This window comes from Sarcophilus harrisii, chromosome 2 (assembly GCF_902635505.1).
Source record: "Sarcophilus harrisii chromosome 2, mSarHar1.11, whole genome shotgun sequence".
NCBI lineage: Eukaryota > Metazoa > Chordata > Mammalia > Dasyuromorphia > Dasyuridae > Sarcophilus > Sarcophilus harrisii.
This window is the reverse complement of record NC_045427.1, coordinates 221028263-221048480: the sequence shown is the minus strand read 5'-3', so window position 1 is coordinate 221048480 and position 20218 is coordinate 221028263. Positions and strand designations below refer to the sequence as shown.

At 34.1% G+C, this 20218-nt stretch overlaps 1 protein-coding gene across 3 annotated transcripts in view; it reads left to right on the top strand.

The window, feature by feature from the left end:
- The window catches only part of STK4 (serine/threonine kinase 4), a 108878-nt gene that overhangs the window by 48151 nt on the left and 40509 nt on the right, over nucleotides 1-20218 (top strand). For all 3 annotated transcript variants that reach the window (XM_003757726.4, XM_031951554.1, XM_031951553.1), the window contains exon 10: nucleotides 15366-15523. In XM_003757726.4, coding sequence (XP_003757774.2) covers nucleotides 15366-15523 — 158 coding nt within the window. The remainder of the gene's footprint in view (nucleotides 1-15365; nucleotides 15524-20218) is intronic.

The following is a 20218-nucleotide window of genomic DNA, read 5'->3' as shown; positions in this document are numbered from 1 at the left end:
TTTGGAATTGTTTGAGTTACTAAGTCTCTCACAGTCACATCATTACAGTATTGAAATTCCTATAGACAATATTCTCCACATTTCAACTTACTTCATTTTGCATTACTTCCTACAGATCACCCCAGATTCTTTTTGAAACCATCCCTTTCTTCATTTCTTATGTAGTACAATAGTATTCCATCAATCAATATACTATAATTTTATTTGTTCAGCCAAATTGATGGACAACCCCACAGTTTCCAATTCTTTGCTACTACAAAAAGAATTTCTATAAATATTTTTGTACAAATGGGTTCTTTTCCTTTTTCCTTTGATGTCTTTGTGGTATAGACCTCCTAGTGGTATTGCTGGGTCAAAAGGTATGCACAATTTTATAGCACTCTGGGCATAGTTCTAAATTGTCCTCCAAAATGATTGGACTGGTTCACAATTCCAACAACAATGTGTTGGTATTCCTATTATTTTCTCATCTCCTCTCTTACATTTGTCATTTTCCTTTTCTGTTATCTTTGCCCATCTGATAGGGGTGAGGTGATACCTCTTCAGTTCTTTGCAAATACAAAAATGCTGCTACAATTATTTTTGTGATTATGAGGTCTTTGCTTCTGTCTTGTAATGGTATCACTATGCCAGATGGTATGTACAGTTCAGTGACTTTCTGGACATAGTTCCAAATTGCTTTCTAAAGTCTTTGAACCAATTCACCTACCCATCAGCATATGAATGCTTCTTTTCTCCTTTCCAACAATTACTATTTTTCTCTTTCATTATCTTTGCTGATCTGATGAGTGTGAGATGAAATCTCAGAATTGTTTTAAATTGCATAATATTTTATTATTTGTAATTTGGAACATTTTTATGTTGTTGGTCACTTGCATCTTTTATTATTTATATTTTGGAACATTTTTATGTGGTTGTTGATCACTTGCATTTGTTTTTTTGAAAACTTTCTGTTCATATCCTTTGACTGTCTACTGGAGAATCAGATTTCTACATATTCAGAAAACATATTGGTACTTGTTTTTTCTACATCTTTCAGTCATCATTATGGCTAACATTTATATTTTGCTAAGTACTTTACATGTCTTATCTTATTTGATTAATCACAGTCGTATAGTGGAAAGGATGTGGGCTACTGAAATATCATTTGTGGAAGCCTGCCTGTTCCCTTCTACTATCCCGGTCAAGGAAGTTCTTGCTGTGTGCAGATATTATTGTCATAAAAATTTTACAAAGTAGAAATGGCAAGTGCATAGACCAGTTATTGATATTATCTTGATTATCCTCTCTTAGTAATAAACAATAAGGTCTGAGATTTTTTGGCTTGCCTTTGCTGTCCTCTCCTTCAAATACTTTGAATCTTTCAAGGTCCTAAAAATTTTGTTGCACAGGTCTTTTCTGTATATACTTGGTTTATACCGACTTCTCTTCCTGAATTTGTTTTCTTTTTTGGCATGTCTACTTTTTCAAAAAGTACCTTCAGGACTGTGACATGAGAGTTCATATGTTATGGCTCCACTGTTTTGTAATATAATTATCTTTTAGATCTCTTCCATCATTTATCTGGTTGTTGTCTACCTTCTGGTTTCATCCTTGTCTTGGAGATAACTTTGGTTAGTTGGTTTCCTGCCCAAGTATTCTTTGTCTTTATTTTTCCTTCTCTTGTTTCTTATTTTATGAGGGGATATGATCCCCCATCATCCTTTTCTGTAGAACTTTCAAAATAAATTCATATTCTGAAATTTGTGTTGCCTTTGGCTTCTATATGCCCCCATTTGGTAAGTCAATCAGTTTTTTGTTGACTGGTGATTTTTTTTGGGGGGGGCGGGGATTCTTTTTATATTTTCTGTGGCAGCTGTTTTCTATCAGTTAGCTTCTTTGTGCAATTGTTATGTTTGCTGACTATCTTTTTCTCCTTGCTTTTACTATTTTTGAAATCAATAACTTTTTTTAATAGATCACATTGGAGTTATCTTAATTGAATGCTTTACCTTTTTTTCATTTTTATTCTCTTAGTTTTGAACTGATTGTTTAATGATATAACTATATGGTTGATTCAGGAATGAGTTTCCAATCAGCAAATCTGTCACATTTGTCCATTACAATATATAATTTCTATCGTTTTTATCATATTAATTGGTGCTTGACATGATCAGCACTTTCCAGTTCTTTTGTCATTTTTTGGGGGGGTAGAATCTTTTCTACTTCTGTATTGCAAGAAATGTTGGTGCATAAACTGAAATTATTTTCATGGTAGTCTTTTGGGGGACAAATATTTAACATGAACACTGCAACATAAAATGAAGTGTTTTTTGTTTTCTTTGGATACACAATGAAACCAATCTCTTTGCTTCTCATGGAGAATCTCTAAGTTAACCTTTCATTTATTTTTAACTTCTTTTTGTTTTTTAGCAAGAATGTCAAGTTTATTAACAATTCAGTTCCTCTTAATAATTTGGTCATTAGACAAGGATGTCACATTTGAAACTGAGTTAATATTTGTGATCAATCTAACGCTTGTGAATTTAAGCATCCTCTGCTTTTCAGTTACTCTGACATTGTTACTGCAAAAGTGGAAAGGAGCTACATAAACCAGAGTGCCTTATTCATATTTGTTTCATTAGTAAACCTTGGCCAGAGTCACTAAATGACATCAATGTTTTTTTGTGTTGAATTTTTTTCATTGTAGTTTTTTCAGGAAGTGACTAGTGAATTCTTTCAATTTCTACCTTGCCCTCTGGTTCTAAGATATCTGAGCAGTTTGAGATATAAAATAGTTCACATTTTCTTACTTTTTTTTAATCTTATGACTTCTCTTTATTATTTCTTGAAGTCCTAGGGAGTCATTTACTTTTCACTCAGTCAATTCTAATGACTATAATTTCTTTAGTAATGTTTTGTACTTAAAAAAAAAAAGCTATTAATTCTTTTGTCATGTCATTCATTTTCCCCATTTTCTCCTCTACCACTCTTTGGTTTGGTTTTGTTTTTTTAGTTTTTTCCTTGCTTTTTTTTACACTTTTTAACTCCTCCAAAAGGTCTTGTTGGGCCTGTTTGATTTTTCTTGAGGCTTTGCTTGTAGTTATTTTCAAATCATTGTCATCTGTGTGTCTTTAGCTTCTCTCTCACTACAGTGTTTTTGTTCTTGTTTTGTTTGCTTATTTTTCTAGTCTACTTCTTGCCTTTGGACTTTTTGTTAGTATGAGGTTCTGGTGGGAATGTCTGACCTGAACTTCTGTCTTTTTAATTCTTCTATTTTCACAACTCAGTCTGGGAGCATACAAATTTTCAGTCTTTCCAGTGGATGGAGGGAGCCCATAGGATGCGCAAGAAGGATGAAAATATTTGGAAAACTTCTGGGGTAAGGGGGATATTGATTGTTGTTGTTGAGTTGTTTTCAGTTATATCCAACTCTTCGTGACCCTCTGAACCTCTATCCATGGGGTTTTCTTGGCAAAGATACTGGAGTGGGTTGTCATTTCTTTCTCCAGTGACAAGGGTGACTTGCCCAAGGTCACACACTGTATGTAGGAAGTTTTTGAGACTGGAATCAGCGCTATATCCATTGTGCTACCTAGCTGCTTCGCAGATTTGGTTAGGGAGGTGTAAAAGGATTACCACTCTGCAGAGAGGACCCAGTTGAGATTATGTAGCAAAGTTGTAGTGGACCCAATCAGCAAAGTTTTGAGTTTTTTTTCCAGCTCCATTCAGCAAAAAACTTTATTGAGTTTCTCAAATGGAAGTATTCTAAGACTAGTATATCAGGGTGAAGAGGTAAGGGAGGAGAATACTGTATTATGTAGTTGTGGCCCATTGGTCTAACTTGTTAAGAATTATTTTCGTTACTGCTTCTGTTAAGTAGCATATTACCCTGGTCCTCCTAGCTTTTTATTATCTGCAAATTTTTATGAGATCCTTGTATGCATTTGCCCAAGTCACTGGTAAAAATGTTGAACAGTACAAGGCTAACTCCCCCTAGGGAATTCCAGTAGAAATCTTCCTTTAGCTTTAAACATAAATAAAATAATAAAGTTATAGTTTTTGGATATTTAAATAGTTATGAATTAATTTTATTGCTCTCATTTAGCCCATATCCTTCCATCTTGTCCCAAAGATGTGATTAGAAAATTTGCAGTGTGCCTTACTGGCATCTAAATATTCTCTCTCTTTCTCTTTCTCTCCCCCCTTTCCTCCCTCTCTATATTTATATCTAATATAATACAACAAATAGATACACTTCCTGACCTGATAGTTTTGTAAGCCTATCAGTAAAGGAAATGAGCCAGACTTTTTTTTTTTTTTTAATGAATTTAATGTTTGGTGCTTAAAAATACCTTTTCATTCTTAATTTTAACTCTTTCCCTTTCAACATAATCACAAGTCATCCTTTTAGTAATTCATTATGGAATTGTGCCAATACTTAAGGAAAAAAAACTTTATTGATCTATATTTCGAAGAGGAATTTATCTTCTTCCCTTCTTTTGGAAAATTGGGATATTCACCTCTCTCTAATCCTGCTTCACTTTTTTTGTTCTGCATGATTTTTCTAATCTCGACAGTGACATCTCTAAGTTTGTTGAATACCTTAGGATATAATCTATCTAGACCTGGTGATTTGCAATTATTGGGGAATTTAAGTACCCTTCTTACTGTTTCTTGACTTTATATTCTTTTCCTGACATGTTAACCTTTTTTTTGTTTGTTTGAGAGGCAACTGGGATTAAGTGACTTGCCCAGGTCACACAGCTAAGAAGTGTTCAGTGTCTGAGGTCAAATTTGAACTCAGGTCCTCCTAGTTCCAGGGCCAGTGCTCTATCCACTGTTCTATCTAGGTGCCCCTATGTTGACCATTTTTAAAGGGGCCATAAAAGATAGCAAAGTAGGAGATACTGAGTAGCCCAATGAATTTCCACAACTATTCCAGCAAAGATTTAAAGAGAGAAACAAATCAAGTCACGATAAAGAAATTCAAGACAAAATCATAGTGAGTCATTTTTCCAGTCTAGTTTGTCAGAAGAAACAGAGAGAAATCTGTAGACATTGAGGTCAGTACAGAGCTTTTTAGCCTTAGAACTGAATTGGGGTCTGTTAAGCTATAGGGCAAGATGATGTCCTAGATCCACAAAGTACAGAATTGACTTTGTGCAGGAAGCAGAAACAGAAACCATATGGCATCTTTGTCACTCATACCCCAGAGCTGGGTCACAATTACAGTGTGAATTGAGAAGGAGTCCTATGTTTAGGAGTGACTATGACCAAAAAAAGTCAAATACCTAAGGTTATGGTCCTACACAAGGAACAGGATCTGAAGTGAGCAGAAGTTATGTGACTCCAGCCCTGGAGTAGAATCTCATACTTAAATGACTCACTATGATTTTATCTTGAATTTCCTTATCATAACTATCACAGTTTAAGGTGTATGACTAAGCAAGGTAGGAATTTTAAGCTGAGAATGGTATAGTAGGTTAGTTCTATTGTTCTGAACCCAAAGAGACTTCTCCCTAGCTGAAAGAGTTTGAATCAGCAGCAGTCTATTGGAATTGCAACCAAGGATGAAACTACAGTTGTATTGCTCAAATCCAAACCAGGGCAGAAGCAGCAATGGAAACAGACAAAGGAAAGCAGTATCAGACCTCTATAGGGTCCACCAAAAGGTCTATTTTAGAGCTACTTCAGATTCCTCATCTGAGTTTGTCCCTTAAATTTGTGAAGGACGCATCATCCAGTTCCCAGAGAAAGCAGAATCAGAACTCAAGGGAATACAAAACGGAACCAAGTAAGATCCAGGCATGTTTCTCAAGAAGTACACTGAACCCGCCCCTAACACAAAGTCCAAATTTAGGAAGTAAGGCTGAAAGAATTAGTAAATAAAAACATTCTCCCAGCATAAAAAGCTTATGGTAACAGGAATACCTAAGACACAAATCTAGAAGAAGAGGATGATTGATTCCAAAACATCTAGCAAAACCTCACATTGAAAGAAAAATGAGAGTTTTGAAAGAAACACTTAGAAGAAGAATTAAAATTTTAGTTAAAAAGTTAAAAAAAAAAAACAAACCTTGCTCAAGTATTTGAAAAATAGACTGGACTAAACAAAAAGTCATGATTCTTTAAAACAAGAAATAGTAAAACAAAGTCAACTGGGTAGGGGATAAAAATTGTTTAATATTTTTTTTAATGACTTGGATTACTTGAAAGTAATGACCAAATAAAGAAACACGGACATCATATTTCAAGACATTGTGAGGGGGGAAAAAAAAAAAAAGCTGCCCAGATCCATTAGAACTAAAGGGTAAAGTGATAATCAGTTCTGCTGTGATGCTTGTTTTGAAAACATGAATTTGTTCTAATACCACTGATATATAGTAAATAATTTGAGAATAATGCAAATGAAGTGGTTTTGGCTACAAGCAATAGTGATAACACAGAAAATGATACCACTTCACACTAACTCATAAGCTGCATTCTTTCCATCTCCTATTTCCACCTGCAAATTTTATTTCAGGTCTTTTTCGGGGTAAAGTGTGTTATTGTATATCTTCTGGTATAGAAGGAGCCTTGGGTAGAAAGAGGTCTGATGCATACCCACAAACCTTGGACTACCACTCTCCCATAGTTTTCTTGACCTTAGTCATGGACTACCATACTGGGGACTGAAGTACAAGCTGAACAGCATCTGGAAGATTTACATGCTGCCACTATTTATTGTAGTATTTCTGTATTTCTTCACCATTTAACATATGAAAACTATGCTACCATTTTTTAAAGTTCCTAGCTTTTTTGGTCACTAATGAAGTTTTTGAGTGTTATACCGCTAGCCCTATAATTCCCATAAGCCCTGTGGTTTTTACTGCAAGATTTTGCACAATGTGATGATTTTCAGGAACATATATATTAAGTTAATAGAACTAATTGCAATAGAAAGAATTCGCTGGTTAGCTCATGAAAGAAACCTCAAAATTAAAATTTTGAGTAATGCCATGATTGAAATTCAAAGCTTCTAGGTCAAAGGAAAACATGCTGAAATCTTCCATGAGAAAAGAATTCAAGTGCAAAGGAAGCAGACAGGATCACATCAAATTTACCAAATTCCACTGTAAAGGAATAGGGATCTTGGAATACGGTTTTCTAAAATGCAGAAGATAGAGGTTTACAATACAGGATGAATTACCCACCAAAACTTTCTATAATCCTATGGGAGAAAAAATGGATCTTTAATGAAATAGAGAACTTTTAAGTATTATAAAGACCAAAGCTTAGAATCTTTGAAATATAAACACAGAAATCAAGAGAAACATACAAAGAAACTGGAGGGGAGAAGCAAGGATAAAGTGGTTACATTCTAAACGAGAGTCATGATAGAAGTGTTCTCCTCAAAACCCAAAAGTTATCAGGGGTCACAAGAAGAATTAAATAAGACAGAGGGCCTGCAGTGAAATAAATGCAGTGGGGAAGGAAGGTATCATCTCACATAGTTAGGATGTATCAATAATAGAAGACTGCAAACAAGGAGAAAGGGGTAGACACTCAGACTTCACTTTTATTGGCACTGATCAAAGGAATACAGAATATTTATATATATATATATATAGTTCAGACCTACATTTCAATCAGGAGTATCTGGGGAGAGAAAAAGATAGGGGAAAGAAAAAGGTGGACAGGAAGGGATCTAAACCAGGAGGCCAGATCATAAAAAGGAAGGAAGGGAAGAGACATGGAGGAAGGGAGTAACAGAAGAAGGGAACTTGTGATTGGGCTCTTGGTGAGGGAAAGAAAGGAACGGCAGTTGAACAGAAACAGCTTTCATCAAGTATAATGTTGTTACTGTGTATACTTCTTTTTTCACCACTTTCTATAAATGGGGCAGGTAACAGGAAAAATATAAGAGAATAGAGAAAAATACATAACGGAATACGAATGGAATTAATTTACCCATCAAAATGGAAAAGGATGGAATGGATTAAAAAGCAGAATATAATAATATGTTGTTTATGGAAATACTTGAAATGTTAAGATTTATACAGAATTAAAATAAGGAACTAAGTAAAAACTAGTGTGCTTCAGCTAAACTCCACCTTGATTATTTTTGTTCAGTCTTTTGTTCAATCTTACCCAGAGATTCCCAAAGATTAACTTAGAATAGAGAAGCGAAACAGAGTAAAAGCTGAGTTCTGCCTCTTCTCCTTTGTCCATTACCATTGTTCTGTTCTCTCAGATAAATAGTACTAGCCCATTTTTGACACTCTTGTTCTAATAAATACTCTTTATCATTGTTTGATTTGTTCTTAATTTCAATCTTCTTTTGAAGTTACCTGCCTTTGCTTTCATCTCCAGTGTGGTCTTTTAAAAACCGTGTTTGCTAATGAGTCTTCTATGCATCTTTAGGCCTTGTGTCCCTTTCGACCCCTTCTCCTTTCTTTTCTCATCAGAATTATTATAGCAACTTGGATTTTTATGTTATTTTAAGATTTACAGTGTCCCTTTCTCACAGGGAAACCTATTAGGTTAAGTACATTTTATTAATGAGGAAATTGCGCCTCAGAGATGTGAAGTGTGTTACCTGAGTCACATGGCTGGTGTCAAAGCTAGGATTCAAATGCATTCTGCCTCTCAGTATTATATGATGACATATTTCAATTCATCTCAACAAGCTATCTCTTGTTTGCTTTGTGCAAAGCTTTGTACTTTGCTTAAAGTCTAATAGGAAGATAAGATTCATAACCAGGTAGCCATAACATACCCCCCAAAATGACATAGAGAAGTATAAAAGAAAGCACTATGAGAGGTGGCAGGGGAGAAAGTTGTTCTCCTGACATAATAAAAAGGTTCCTATTTAAAGCTAGGAGATCTAGGCTTGAAGTCAATCCCTTGCTAGTTCTGTAATTGTAAGCAAATCACTTTTCATTCCTGAACCTCTTTCCATATCTATAAAATGGAGAGGTAGTTCTTGAACTCCCAATCTCAAAGGGATGTTTTGAGGATGGAATTAGGTAATATATAATAGGCACAAGATCCTTTATAAACAAAAAGCAATCATGATTTGAGTGTGTTTCACATTACTGTGACATTTCTCTCTCCTTGTCCCCTTCCTCCAATTGTCATTCTTGAAGGACCAGCTTATGTTACAGACTATATTTTTAGAGCTTTCTTCTATAGAATCTATTTTGTTATTTGGAGCTGAGGCAGGTTTTATTACCATTTTATTCTGTTTTTTAAAAGTTGAGTAAGACACCCCTGAGACTGATATGTTAATTTACTTTTGCAGCATTTTCCCCTCTATTCTGGCCTTCCCTTCAGTTTGTGATTACATAGACCTAATTGGTGGTTTAGTCTAAATCAGTGGAGATCATATATCACAGCCCTCAGGGAACAACAACTACCTTGCAAGATTAGTGGTATCTGAAGCACAATTTTATTTTTGAAAGTTATTGCCAAGTCACAGAATCCTTGAATGCCAAGCCATTGAATCATTAAATATCAAAAATAGAAGGGAATTTAGCTATCATATAATCTAAGCTCTTCATTTTATAGTTAAGAAAACTAAGACTCAGAGAGTTACTTGCTCAAGGTCACAAATTGAATTAGTGACAGAGCCTGGACTCTAAATAAAGTATTCTGATCCTCAAGTCTCTTTCTCTCTCCACTTTATCAGATGGCTTTCTGTGCCATTAGGGGTATACCTCACACCTTATATGAGAATTAAAATTCATATAGTGAAGACCAGCATCTCATTTCCTTAAGTATATTTTTGAATTTAATCTTAATATTGCATTGACTAAATATATAATTCCTTAGCAAAACTTTTTTTGGGGGGGAAGAGAGGGTTCACCAATTTAAGAAATTTTCATTGCTAATAATTTATTTTATCAAGCATTTTCTAAATTTCTGAAGTATGTGCACAAGTGAACAAATAGAAAATTAAATCAGACATTTTGGATATAAGTTTTCTTCTGTGGCCTTTAGCCATAAAAAGATAAAAAGGGCAACTGACATTTCCAAGGCCCAAAACATTAATCTTTAAATGTCACAGAAAAGGGAAATTTCCAAGCAAAAGAAAAATTAAAACATGGAAGTGAATGATCTCACTGTTTCAATATGACATGGACAGAAATTGAACAATGAATTAAAAATGTTATATATATATATAAACTTTCTGCCTACAAAATGATTTGTTTATGTTATCTAATTTGATTATCACAACAACTCTGAATTAAGCATTGTTAGATTGTTTTATAGATGAATCTAAAGTAAGACCCAGGGAGCTCAAAACAAGTTAAGTCAGGGACTAAGACTGTGGGTTTCCACACTATCATCCCAGTGCCCTTGCCTGGACATTTCTCCATAGTTTGTAGCTCATCTTAATACTCTTGTTAGAATATAAGCTCTTTGGGGGAGGGTGCCATCTTTTATTTGCTCTTTGTCCTCAGTAGCTCTTAGTTCAAGGCCTTATATATCATATGTGTTCAGCAAATGTTCATTCAATGAATTTGAATTTTTTTTTTAAATGGAGCTCTTATTGCTAACTACTAAAAAGAACGAGTTATGTTGGATTGGTGTGCCAACTTGGTGGTAGCCACACCCTTTCTGCTGCAATGTATACATGCTATGTTATAAAGACTGATTATTCAGTCTATTTTCTATTAATAGTTCTCTTAACAGCCGTAAAAGGTTTTTTTATTATGAAAAGAACATGATTCATGGTCACTGCTGCTCCTTTGGATAACAGAACCAAATTTGACAAAGATTAATTATTCTACAGTAGAAATCTATACATTTGAGTGAATATTTTTCTTCAGTTCGAAGTTAAATTTCAGTCTAGACTGAGGAAAATTTAAGTTTCAACCCAAATCATATGGTTAAGGAAATTTAGATGCTGGTGATATTTCTTTTTTTGTTTGTCTGATATAAAGATTTTTCATTAGCAGTTTTCCTGTGATGCACTTGCAACTAATAAATTGTTAGATAGCTTAATTTTCAACTTTCTATAAAAGGTACTCTGAGGCAGGGGGAAGAGCAAAGTGGGCTCTGATTCATAAAACTTATGTTCTAGTGTCTGCTTTGCCACTAACTCATTGTGTGTGACTCTGGCAAACTACTCCCTTCTCTGATTCTCTTTCTTTACATGTAATTATCCTCTAATGTACATTCTAACTATAACATTTGGATTTCTAAGCTTTGGTATTCCCAAATACTAACAACTCTATATTTGATGGTCGCCATTCTCAGGTTCATCCTAACTCTAGAATTCTGTGATTCTGTGGTGTAAAACATTTAGTTTCAAAGAGGTTTTTTAGTATTTCATATATGATGTTTAGGCCTGGGTTTTGTGAGCAGTTTTGGTGACATTTACATTAGCACCTGATCTGTGACAATTGTTGTATGAAATAAAAACTGCTCCAAAATCTAAAAATCTTGTAGAAGTGGGAATTTGTTGGTTTTGTTTTGAGACTGCGAAGAATGGCTTCTGTTCCAAAGAAAATTAGTAAATTTATATATGACCAGAATGTATGATGCTATGTACTGTGATACATTTTCTTAGTAAAAAATAATCCAGATTGATGGGAAACATTGGAAATAAGGATTTGCATTTTCCCTTGCCTATATTTTGTTTCCTTTGTTAACAGCATCTAATAGTAGTACTTAGTGGATTCCTCTTCACAGAGATTTTAAATGGTAATATTTATATTTGTGTAAGAAAATTTTACAAACTTGACATTACTTTATAAAATTGTTAAACTTTATATGGCACTTTATCACTAAATCTAGGGTTACAATTATGTCACAAATTCCTTTTTCAGTGGGGGGGGGGGGAACTTGGGAGATCCAGGATCAGTTTCTGGCAGAAGGTGGCCCTTGAATTTATCTTTGAAGGAAGCTAGAGGTAGACATGTTGAGGGAATGCATTCCAACTATGAGGAATAGCCAGCACAAAGGCATAGAGAAGGGAGATAGTCTATATATGACAACAAAAATTCCACTTTGGCTAAGCTGCCAAATGTTTGGAGAGGAAAGTAATATATAGTAAATCTGTAAAAACAGATGCAGAGAATTAAAACTGGAGGAGGCCTTAAATGCCAACAAGTCCCACCTCTTTGTTCTATACTTGATGAAACTGATGTTGAAAGAGGTTAAAGGACTTTCCCAGAATCATGCAGCCATTCTGAGTCAGAATTTAAACTCTGATCTTTCTAATTATAAGCCCAACACTCTTATTCAGTATACATGCCATTAGGCTAAAAAGATTTAAATGCCAAATAGAGGCGTTTGTATTTGAACCTTTTGGTTGTAGGGAGCCATCAAAATTTATTGAACAATGGGATGAAATAATCAAAGTCATTTTTTATGAAGACTATGGTGATAGCTATGTGGAAGGTGTAGTAGAGGGGAGAACATAGGATCAAAAATATAGATCAAGTCTTTATCAGAGAAAGTACAAAAGATTTTTCTCAATAAATTGTTTACTTTCTAATTTCAACTTTACTAATTTTATTTATACAAAAGTTTTTCAGTTTTGTCAGAATTCAGTCACAGTTATCTATTTGATCTCCTCTGATCTCATCTTTTTTTTTTTAAGAACTCTTCTGTCCATAGATATGAAAGGTTATCCTTTTCTTATCCCTGTGTTTATGATATGATCTTTTATATCCAAGTCATGTATCAACAAGCATTTTTAAAATGCTTGCTGTAAATACAAAGTAAAACATGAAATGGTTTCTCTTCTTAAGGAAATTACAAGGAGAGATAACATGTCCATATATAAGTATATGTAAAATAAATACAAAGTAGTTTAAGGAAAAGGGGTTAGGAAAGCTTCAGGAGAAGGTAATGTTTGAGCTTAATCTTGAAGGAGCAGAAGGATTCTATGAGGTAAGGGTGAAGAAAGAAAGCCTTTCAAGTATGTTGGATGGCTAGGGCAAAGATACATAGAATAGATGCTCTGTGAGAGGAATGGTAACAAGGTCAGTTGATCTCACAGTAAAGTTAGGAAAGGGAATAATGAAGCTAGAAAGGTAAATTGGTGCTAGGTTACAAAGACTTGTGAAAAGTCTGGTTCATGTTTGATCTTAGCTGCACTAGGGAGTCGCCAGAGCATTGAATAGAAGAATGATCTGTGCTTAAGGAAAATCATTTTGGCACCTATGTATGTGGAGGATGAACTAAAGTTTGTTAGAAATCTGAAGCAAGGAGATCAATTATAAGGCCATGGCAGTTAACCAGAAAGATGTGTTAAAGGTCTGAACTAAGCTGGTAGTTTCATGAATAGTGAGATGGGAATGGATGTGAGAGATTTGTCAACTTGATTGTATATGTGAGGGAAAGTAGAGTAAGGATTCAGGCATTGCTGAGGTTGTGAAAAGGCCATGATTCTTTTGGAAAAGTGAGTTTGGGAGGAAGGATCAATTCTGGAAGAAAGACACAGAGTTCATTTTTGGATATATTAAGTTTGAATTTTCCATGGGATATCTGATTTGAAATTTAATAGATGACAAGAACTGAGGAGAGAGACTAAGATTTTATTTATCTGCATAAAGATGATTAAACCTGTGGCATCTGAAAAAGTCACCAAGTGAGAGAATATAAAGAAAAAAAAGAGAAGACCCAGGAGAGATCCTGGAAATATACCCACAGTGAGGGACGTGTGATATGGATATGAATCCAGTGAAACTGAGGAGTGGTTAAGCAGGTAGAAGGATAATTAAGAGGAAGTAGTATCATGAAAAGTATTGTATTTGGTTTTAGGCATGAATTCAAATTGAGAACAAAACATTAGTTTAAAATTTTCCAGAAAAAAAGATTCAAGTATTAAGCATTGGGAAATATCCATAGTTGTCAGAGAAAAAACAAGATCTAGGGAAATAAATTTCACTTTGTAAAAATTGAAATATAAATCATACTTATAAGAATATTAATATGTTTTAACACTTAAAGCTGTGCCAGTTAGATTGATATAAAAGATCTTGACACCTAGCCTTTCCCTCCCAAAAAACTGATAAATAGCTTAATTAAATGGAATTTTGTCTCCTACAATATTATTACCTACTATAATTCGAATATTTTAATGAACACTGATGTAGTCAGGAGAGACAAAGAGACAAACAAGGAAAAGAGAAAATTATAGAGCAATCTCTAAATTGAGTATTTTCTCAATGAATTGGCTCTAGTGTTTGAGGGCTTCCTTTTCAGCAGCTGGATATGGTAGATGGTGCATAGGACTTAAACAGAAAACTGTAAAAATTGAAATATAAATCATACTTATAAGAATATTAATATGTTTTAACATAGGAATAGGCAAGAGGAAACAACTTTCCAACTCTAGAAATGGAAGGACATGACAGGAGAAAACAAAGAAGGTATAGTTTCTATTGAAGTATTGAGTCCCTTCTCACTCTTGACTCTGAGCTCTGTCTCCCAAAAGGCATGAGATTTTCTAAGCAAGTTATAGTACTTCAGAGGTGATTGGATTTCCCATAATATTATAGACTTCAGAGCCATAAAAGACCTCAGAATTTAGTTAGTCCTGCAATTCTCAAAGTGTAGTTCAAGGATTTCTGGTGATCTCAGAAACCTTTTCAAGGTAGTCTCAAGTGTCAAAACTATCTCAATAATTCTCAGAATTTATTTGTCTATTAAAATATCCCTTTCCTTTCCACTTACATACCTATTTGAAGGTTTTTTTTTTTCTTATATTTCAACCAAAACAGTATTTCATAACAGATTAAATGAATAAGCAAATATGAGAATCCAGCTGTTTATTGTAAAACCAAACATATTTACAAAAATATGTAAAACACTACCATATTATATCTTTTTTTTTTAATTTTGAAAAATGTAGTTATTTTTCATTTAAAATGTTATCTAGGTTAACATGTGATGTGTTTATTATTACTATTTTATTATTATAATTTATTAATATTATTTTATCTACTTATATATGATAATTATATTATTTATAAATGAGCATATTTATCTATACTTATATAATAGTAATTACATTATTATTATTATTTATAAGTGAGTTAATAAATTTAATTGTTGTAATTTCTAATATAGCAAATATCAGTAGGTAAAACTCACATAATAAGTTCTTTAAGGTCCTGAATAATTTTTAAGCATTGTAATAGGTTTCTGGCTCCAAAAAGTTTGAATACTGCTGATCAAATCTAACTCTCATTTCACACATGAGGAAAACTGAGCCAAAAGAGTGAACTGAATTTCCCAAAATCACATAGATATTAAAGTAGAAGAACCAGATTTGAACCCAAACCCTCTGATTCCAAATCTGGTGTCTCTTTCATTCAACATATTGTCCAACTTTGTATGATCCCACAAAATAATTTGCTTTTTCTTCTTTTCTTTGTTTTCAGGAAGAGATGAAACTATGCAGCCTGCAAAGCCATCTTTCCTTGAGTATTTTGAGCAGAAAGAAAAAGAGAATCAGGTCAACAGCTTTGGCAAAAATGCCCCAGGCCCACTGAAAAATTCTTCAGATTGGAAAGTACCACAAGATGGGGACTATGAATTTGTAAGTAGATTGTCATTTACAAGGACAATTCTGGCTTCTAATGTTACATGAAATGTTTCACATCCAACATGATCTATGGAGCCGGACGCTTTCTAGTCATTTCCCATTAGCCATTGCTCTATATTTTCTCTAGCACTACTAATAGCAGCTTCTAATGTGCCTTCTTGAGTTTTGTATTGTGACATTTTTATTGACATTTCAGTTTTACTCTGTCTTTTTTATGTAGTGAGATTTTTGCACTTCAGAAATCCTTCACTCATAATAATATTTCCAAGGTCAGCTTGAAATTTAGAATGGTAAAAGAACCAGTCAACTGTCAAGTGAAGCTACTCTGGCTATAATTTTCTATGAGGGGATGAGATCTAACACTTAAAACTTAGAAGAGAGGTGATAATAGCAAATGAAACTCTTTTGATAACAGTTCTTTCCATTTTAGCTTTTTTGAGAATTTCATTAGAAGAAGAAAGAATTAATATTTCAAAGTTTCTTGTGGAAACAGCATATCATGACTGTGTCCCATTCCTCTCTTGGAGTTCTGGTGTTTTGCCCTAGCCAGGCATTCAGGCAAAATACCTGTCCATTGAGTAGTGTGGAAATATCAAAAAAGCACTAAGAGCTATCGTACTCATTCTCCATGCTCTTCATCTCCCAAAAGTTATTTTTGGAAGATGATGTAGAAGCAACTTATGAAGGAGATCCCAGAAATAGGAAAGAAGGATCCATGGGAGAGAAGCAGGAAGGTGTGATGTTCTGACTTGTAAGAAACCAAATGCTCTTTCAATTTTTCTCTTTCAATAAAGACTTCTCTCTTTATTTTTCAATATTTTATGAGTACAAGTGCATCATTCAAACTATCTGTTAACCTTCAGTCTCGATTTGAAACATGCCTACCTTTTTTTCTAAGTACACATTTCCTGGATGAGGTCCCTTGCTGCGTTTTTAAACTCAGTATTTCATTGGTAATTTGCTGTAACCCACTCTGCATCTCTTTATTGTCCTTTGACTCATTCAGATTTTGGTTCTTCAGAGATTGTGATGGTCTCTTGTTTGTAGCCAGTAAAAATACCGATATTAAATGATTTTTTGGCACTGTGGTAGTCTTGAGGAGCAGCTTGGAATCTGTGAAAATGCTGTATAATTTCCCAGACTCAATCCATCCTGCTCTCTTCTTATTATTAAACTAAGGATCCAATTTATATACTTTGAATAAGCATTACAGGTGGAAGTAAGAATATTATGTGTAATAATCTCTCCCTAGAAGTCTTTGGAGGAATGTATTAAGTAAAATGCAAAATGTTCCCTTTTAGTTGTTATTTTATGTTCTAAGTTTCCTTTTAGATTTGTTATTCTGTAGTTCCATCCACACAGTTTGTGTTCAGTATTTTTAGGATCCTTCTCATCACTGTTATTCTGTATTCTAAAATCTATTTCAGCACTAATGTAGTTTTCTGATTATATAGCTTTTGTCAAAGTTATAAAGCAGATAATTGAAAGCATTAGTCCAAATGCTATTCTGATAAGTATAGTTCATCTTTAGTGAGAATATTTCTTGATTTTTTTGGTGATGGATTCTATAAAATTCACATATAGTTAAGTGATATAATATTCCACAAATATTGTACAAATCTCTGATTTCCTTTCTTGGAGTCCACTCTATATTTATTGAAAATACCAGTGCAGCTATCAAAATCAATCAATCAATCAATCAACAGGCATTTTTTCCAATATCTTTTGTGTAGCTTACACTGCGATAGGTGCAGGGAAATAGACAAAAAACAAAACAGCTTCTTCCCTGAAGTTCACATTCTAGTGAAGAAGCATATTTGTTAGTGAAATCACAGTCACAGATATAAGTTATATACATGCTTATGTTGTCAAGCTTCTTGGAGTGAAATTTAAATGTTCTTCAGTTTGGATTATCAGTCTAACAGACTAAACATTTTTCTTTGGATATCTTACACCTCTCCCATTTGTCCAAGTCCTCAACCAGAGACTTCTGATTTCCAGTAAGGTAATATTTAATTATAAGAAAAGAGGTTCTTTTCCCTCTTCAAAACAAGTTGCTGTTTGAAATGACCTTTTTGCCCAAAGCAGGAAAATGGGAAGTTATTTAATCAGTAATGGCAACATTTCATCTTGGCAAACAGCTCCCTGTTTCCATCCACAGCTGAATATAAATTCCAATACTAAAACTGAGTTGCCTTCTTTGCCAAATTCAAATGACAACAGAAGTTCTTTTTAACATGTAAGATATGTAGTGATTGAAACCTTGAAACCTCCTTAGAAATATAGCAATAGCTATCAACACCTCCTTTTAAATTGATGTTTCATCCAGTGGAAATAAATCATATTTCTAGAAGCAAGTGAATACCTCCTATAAAAATATAGAAAGCCTCCTTTTCCATATTTGATGTATATATAACCTTAATCACATACTAAAGTCCTTGTCTCTTATCTCATTTTAATCTGGAGAATGCTTCTAGGTTCTTGAAGCTTATGCCAGAAGCATAAGTGTGATATTCTCTCTAAAATGTAATATTCTCTGTTGAGGTTTTCTTGGGGTCTCTGGAAGCAGCGTTCGTTTCACTTCAGTAATCACCACAAAAAGTCCAAATCCTTTATTGTCTCCTTCAAAGTCTTGTCTCCTTCACTTGGGGCTTGGCTAGTTTTTCTGGAGGCCTTCAGGATCTTGGTTTCAGTGGAGAAGTGAAGGAGAACAACCTGCCACCACTTCTCTGTCTTCTGTAGTACTCATTCTAGCTGAGTTTGTTCAAACTTATATTCTCTCTAATCAAAGGTGTGAATCTTGTAGAACCTATAGTAAGTACTAAGTACATGTATTGAACTAGAGAATTGTTAAGCATCATGCTAAACAACCATTGTCTCTATCAATTCCACTGACTTAGCACCTTGTTTCAAGTTCTGGCCCATAACACATAAATTCTAGCAAGACCATAAAAATGGAGAGTCTCTCTCTTCCTTTAAGGTTCAACTCAGATGTTAACTTGCTCCTTAAATTCTTCCCTGATCTTTCTTCCCTCTTACATCCTACCCCTGGATGAATATAAGCTTTTCTCCCTCAGGTTTCTCATTTTACTTTTCCTAGACCTCTCTTTTGTCCTTTTTACTATCCCTGTAGGATCCTTGTGTTTTGTCCTATTAGATTGTGAACTACTCAAGAATGGGACCTTTGTTTATTCTATATGAAATGTTATGATATGATCTACTTTCTTTTCCTCAACCTCCAATCTTATATTATGAATTACTGTTTTGAATCCAAGTGAAAGATTTTGTATCTGTTTTATATTTTATCATCAGCTCATTTTCTAGCCCATCCATCTCATTAGAGATCCTGAACAAACAACGTCAGCCAATCTTACAAGTTCGTGTCATTCATAATTTTAATAGGCATGCCATGTATGTCTTTATCCAAGAAGTTGATAAACATATTAAATAGTACTAGACCAGGAACAGATCCCTGGGACACTCTGTTATCGATCTCTCTAAGATTAGATTTCTTCCTCTTTTTTTGTGTTGTGGACCCCTTTGATAGTCTGGTGAATCTTATGAACCCCTTCTTGGATTTTTAGTTTTTGAATACATAAAATATATGGGATTACAAAGGAAACTAATTATTTTGAAATATGAACATGATGAAGCTTATAATAGTTGTCTTCATCATGTTCTTGTTCTGCTCTGTCACCCTATGCCATTATATCCTCCAGTACTGTTAATAACATACTGACTTTCATATTTGACCTTGTTTCTCAAATATCTCCCCCCACTTTTTTTTCCTTTTTTAATTATAGAAACCTGACTTGCCTCAGAAATCACCGTATCCCTAAATGTACCTTCTTTTAGGTCCCCTTATAAACTGGGCCATTAGAAAGAATAGTTTTCTTTGCTTTTTTTAAACTGCCTCTTCTAGATCCTCTCTCTGTCTTCATCATTCAGAATTCATTCCATCCATCTTTATGACCCTATCCAGATGTTGGTTATTTTTATTTATCAACCTCCAAATCTTTTTCCTTCTTTTTCAAGGAGTTCAGCACCTCAACTGCTGTCCTTATATTTAGAGACTTTAGTATACATGTGAGTGTCTCCTCAAATATTCTGGCCATCACTCTACCTCTGCTACTTATAGGAATGGCCATACCCTTAATTTTATTCATTCATAATCATTCAACCTCTGTGATCTAGTGCCTTGAAATTCTTGTGTGGTCATAACTCCTCATTCTTTCAACTAACTTTCTACTTTGTTCCTCCCAAATTTATTCATTGTAACTTCTGGTGATTCCATCTCCCTTTCCCTCTTTTTTCCAGTCCACCACTCCTAATTTGACTTCATTTTTCTCCCTTTGCAATTTTAACCGTATCTTTATATCCCTAGCATCTATTTAGCATAATGCTTTCTGAAATAGTAAGTGCTTAGATCATCCTCTATCCCTCTTTCCTAGGTATAGAAAAATGTATCACCAGAGGGTTGACTTTTAGATGGCACATTTTTCTTTTTGGTCATAGTAATTAAACAACTCGCTATCAAAGCATGGAAAGACTATATATACTGTAATATAGAGGGAGGACACTGGGTAAAATAACATATCCTAGAAGTATTGAAATAACCAAATTTTTGTATTCTGTGGGAAAAAATGGAGATAAATACATTTCCACCAGTGTTCCATTTTGACCTTGAGG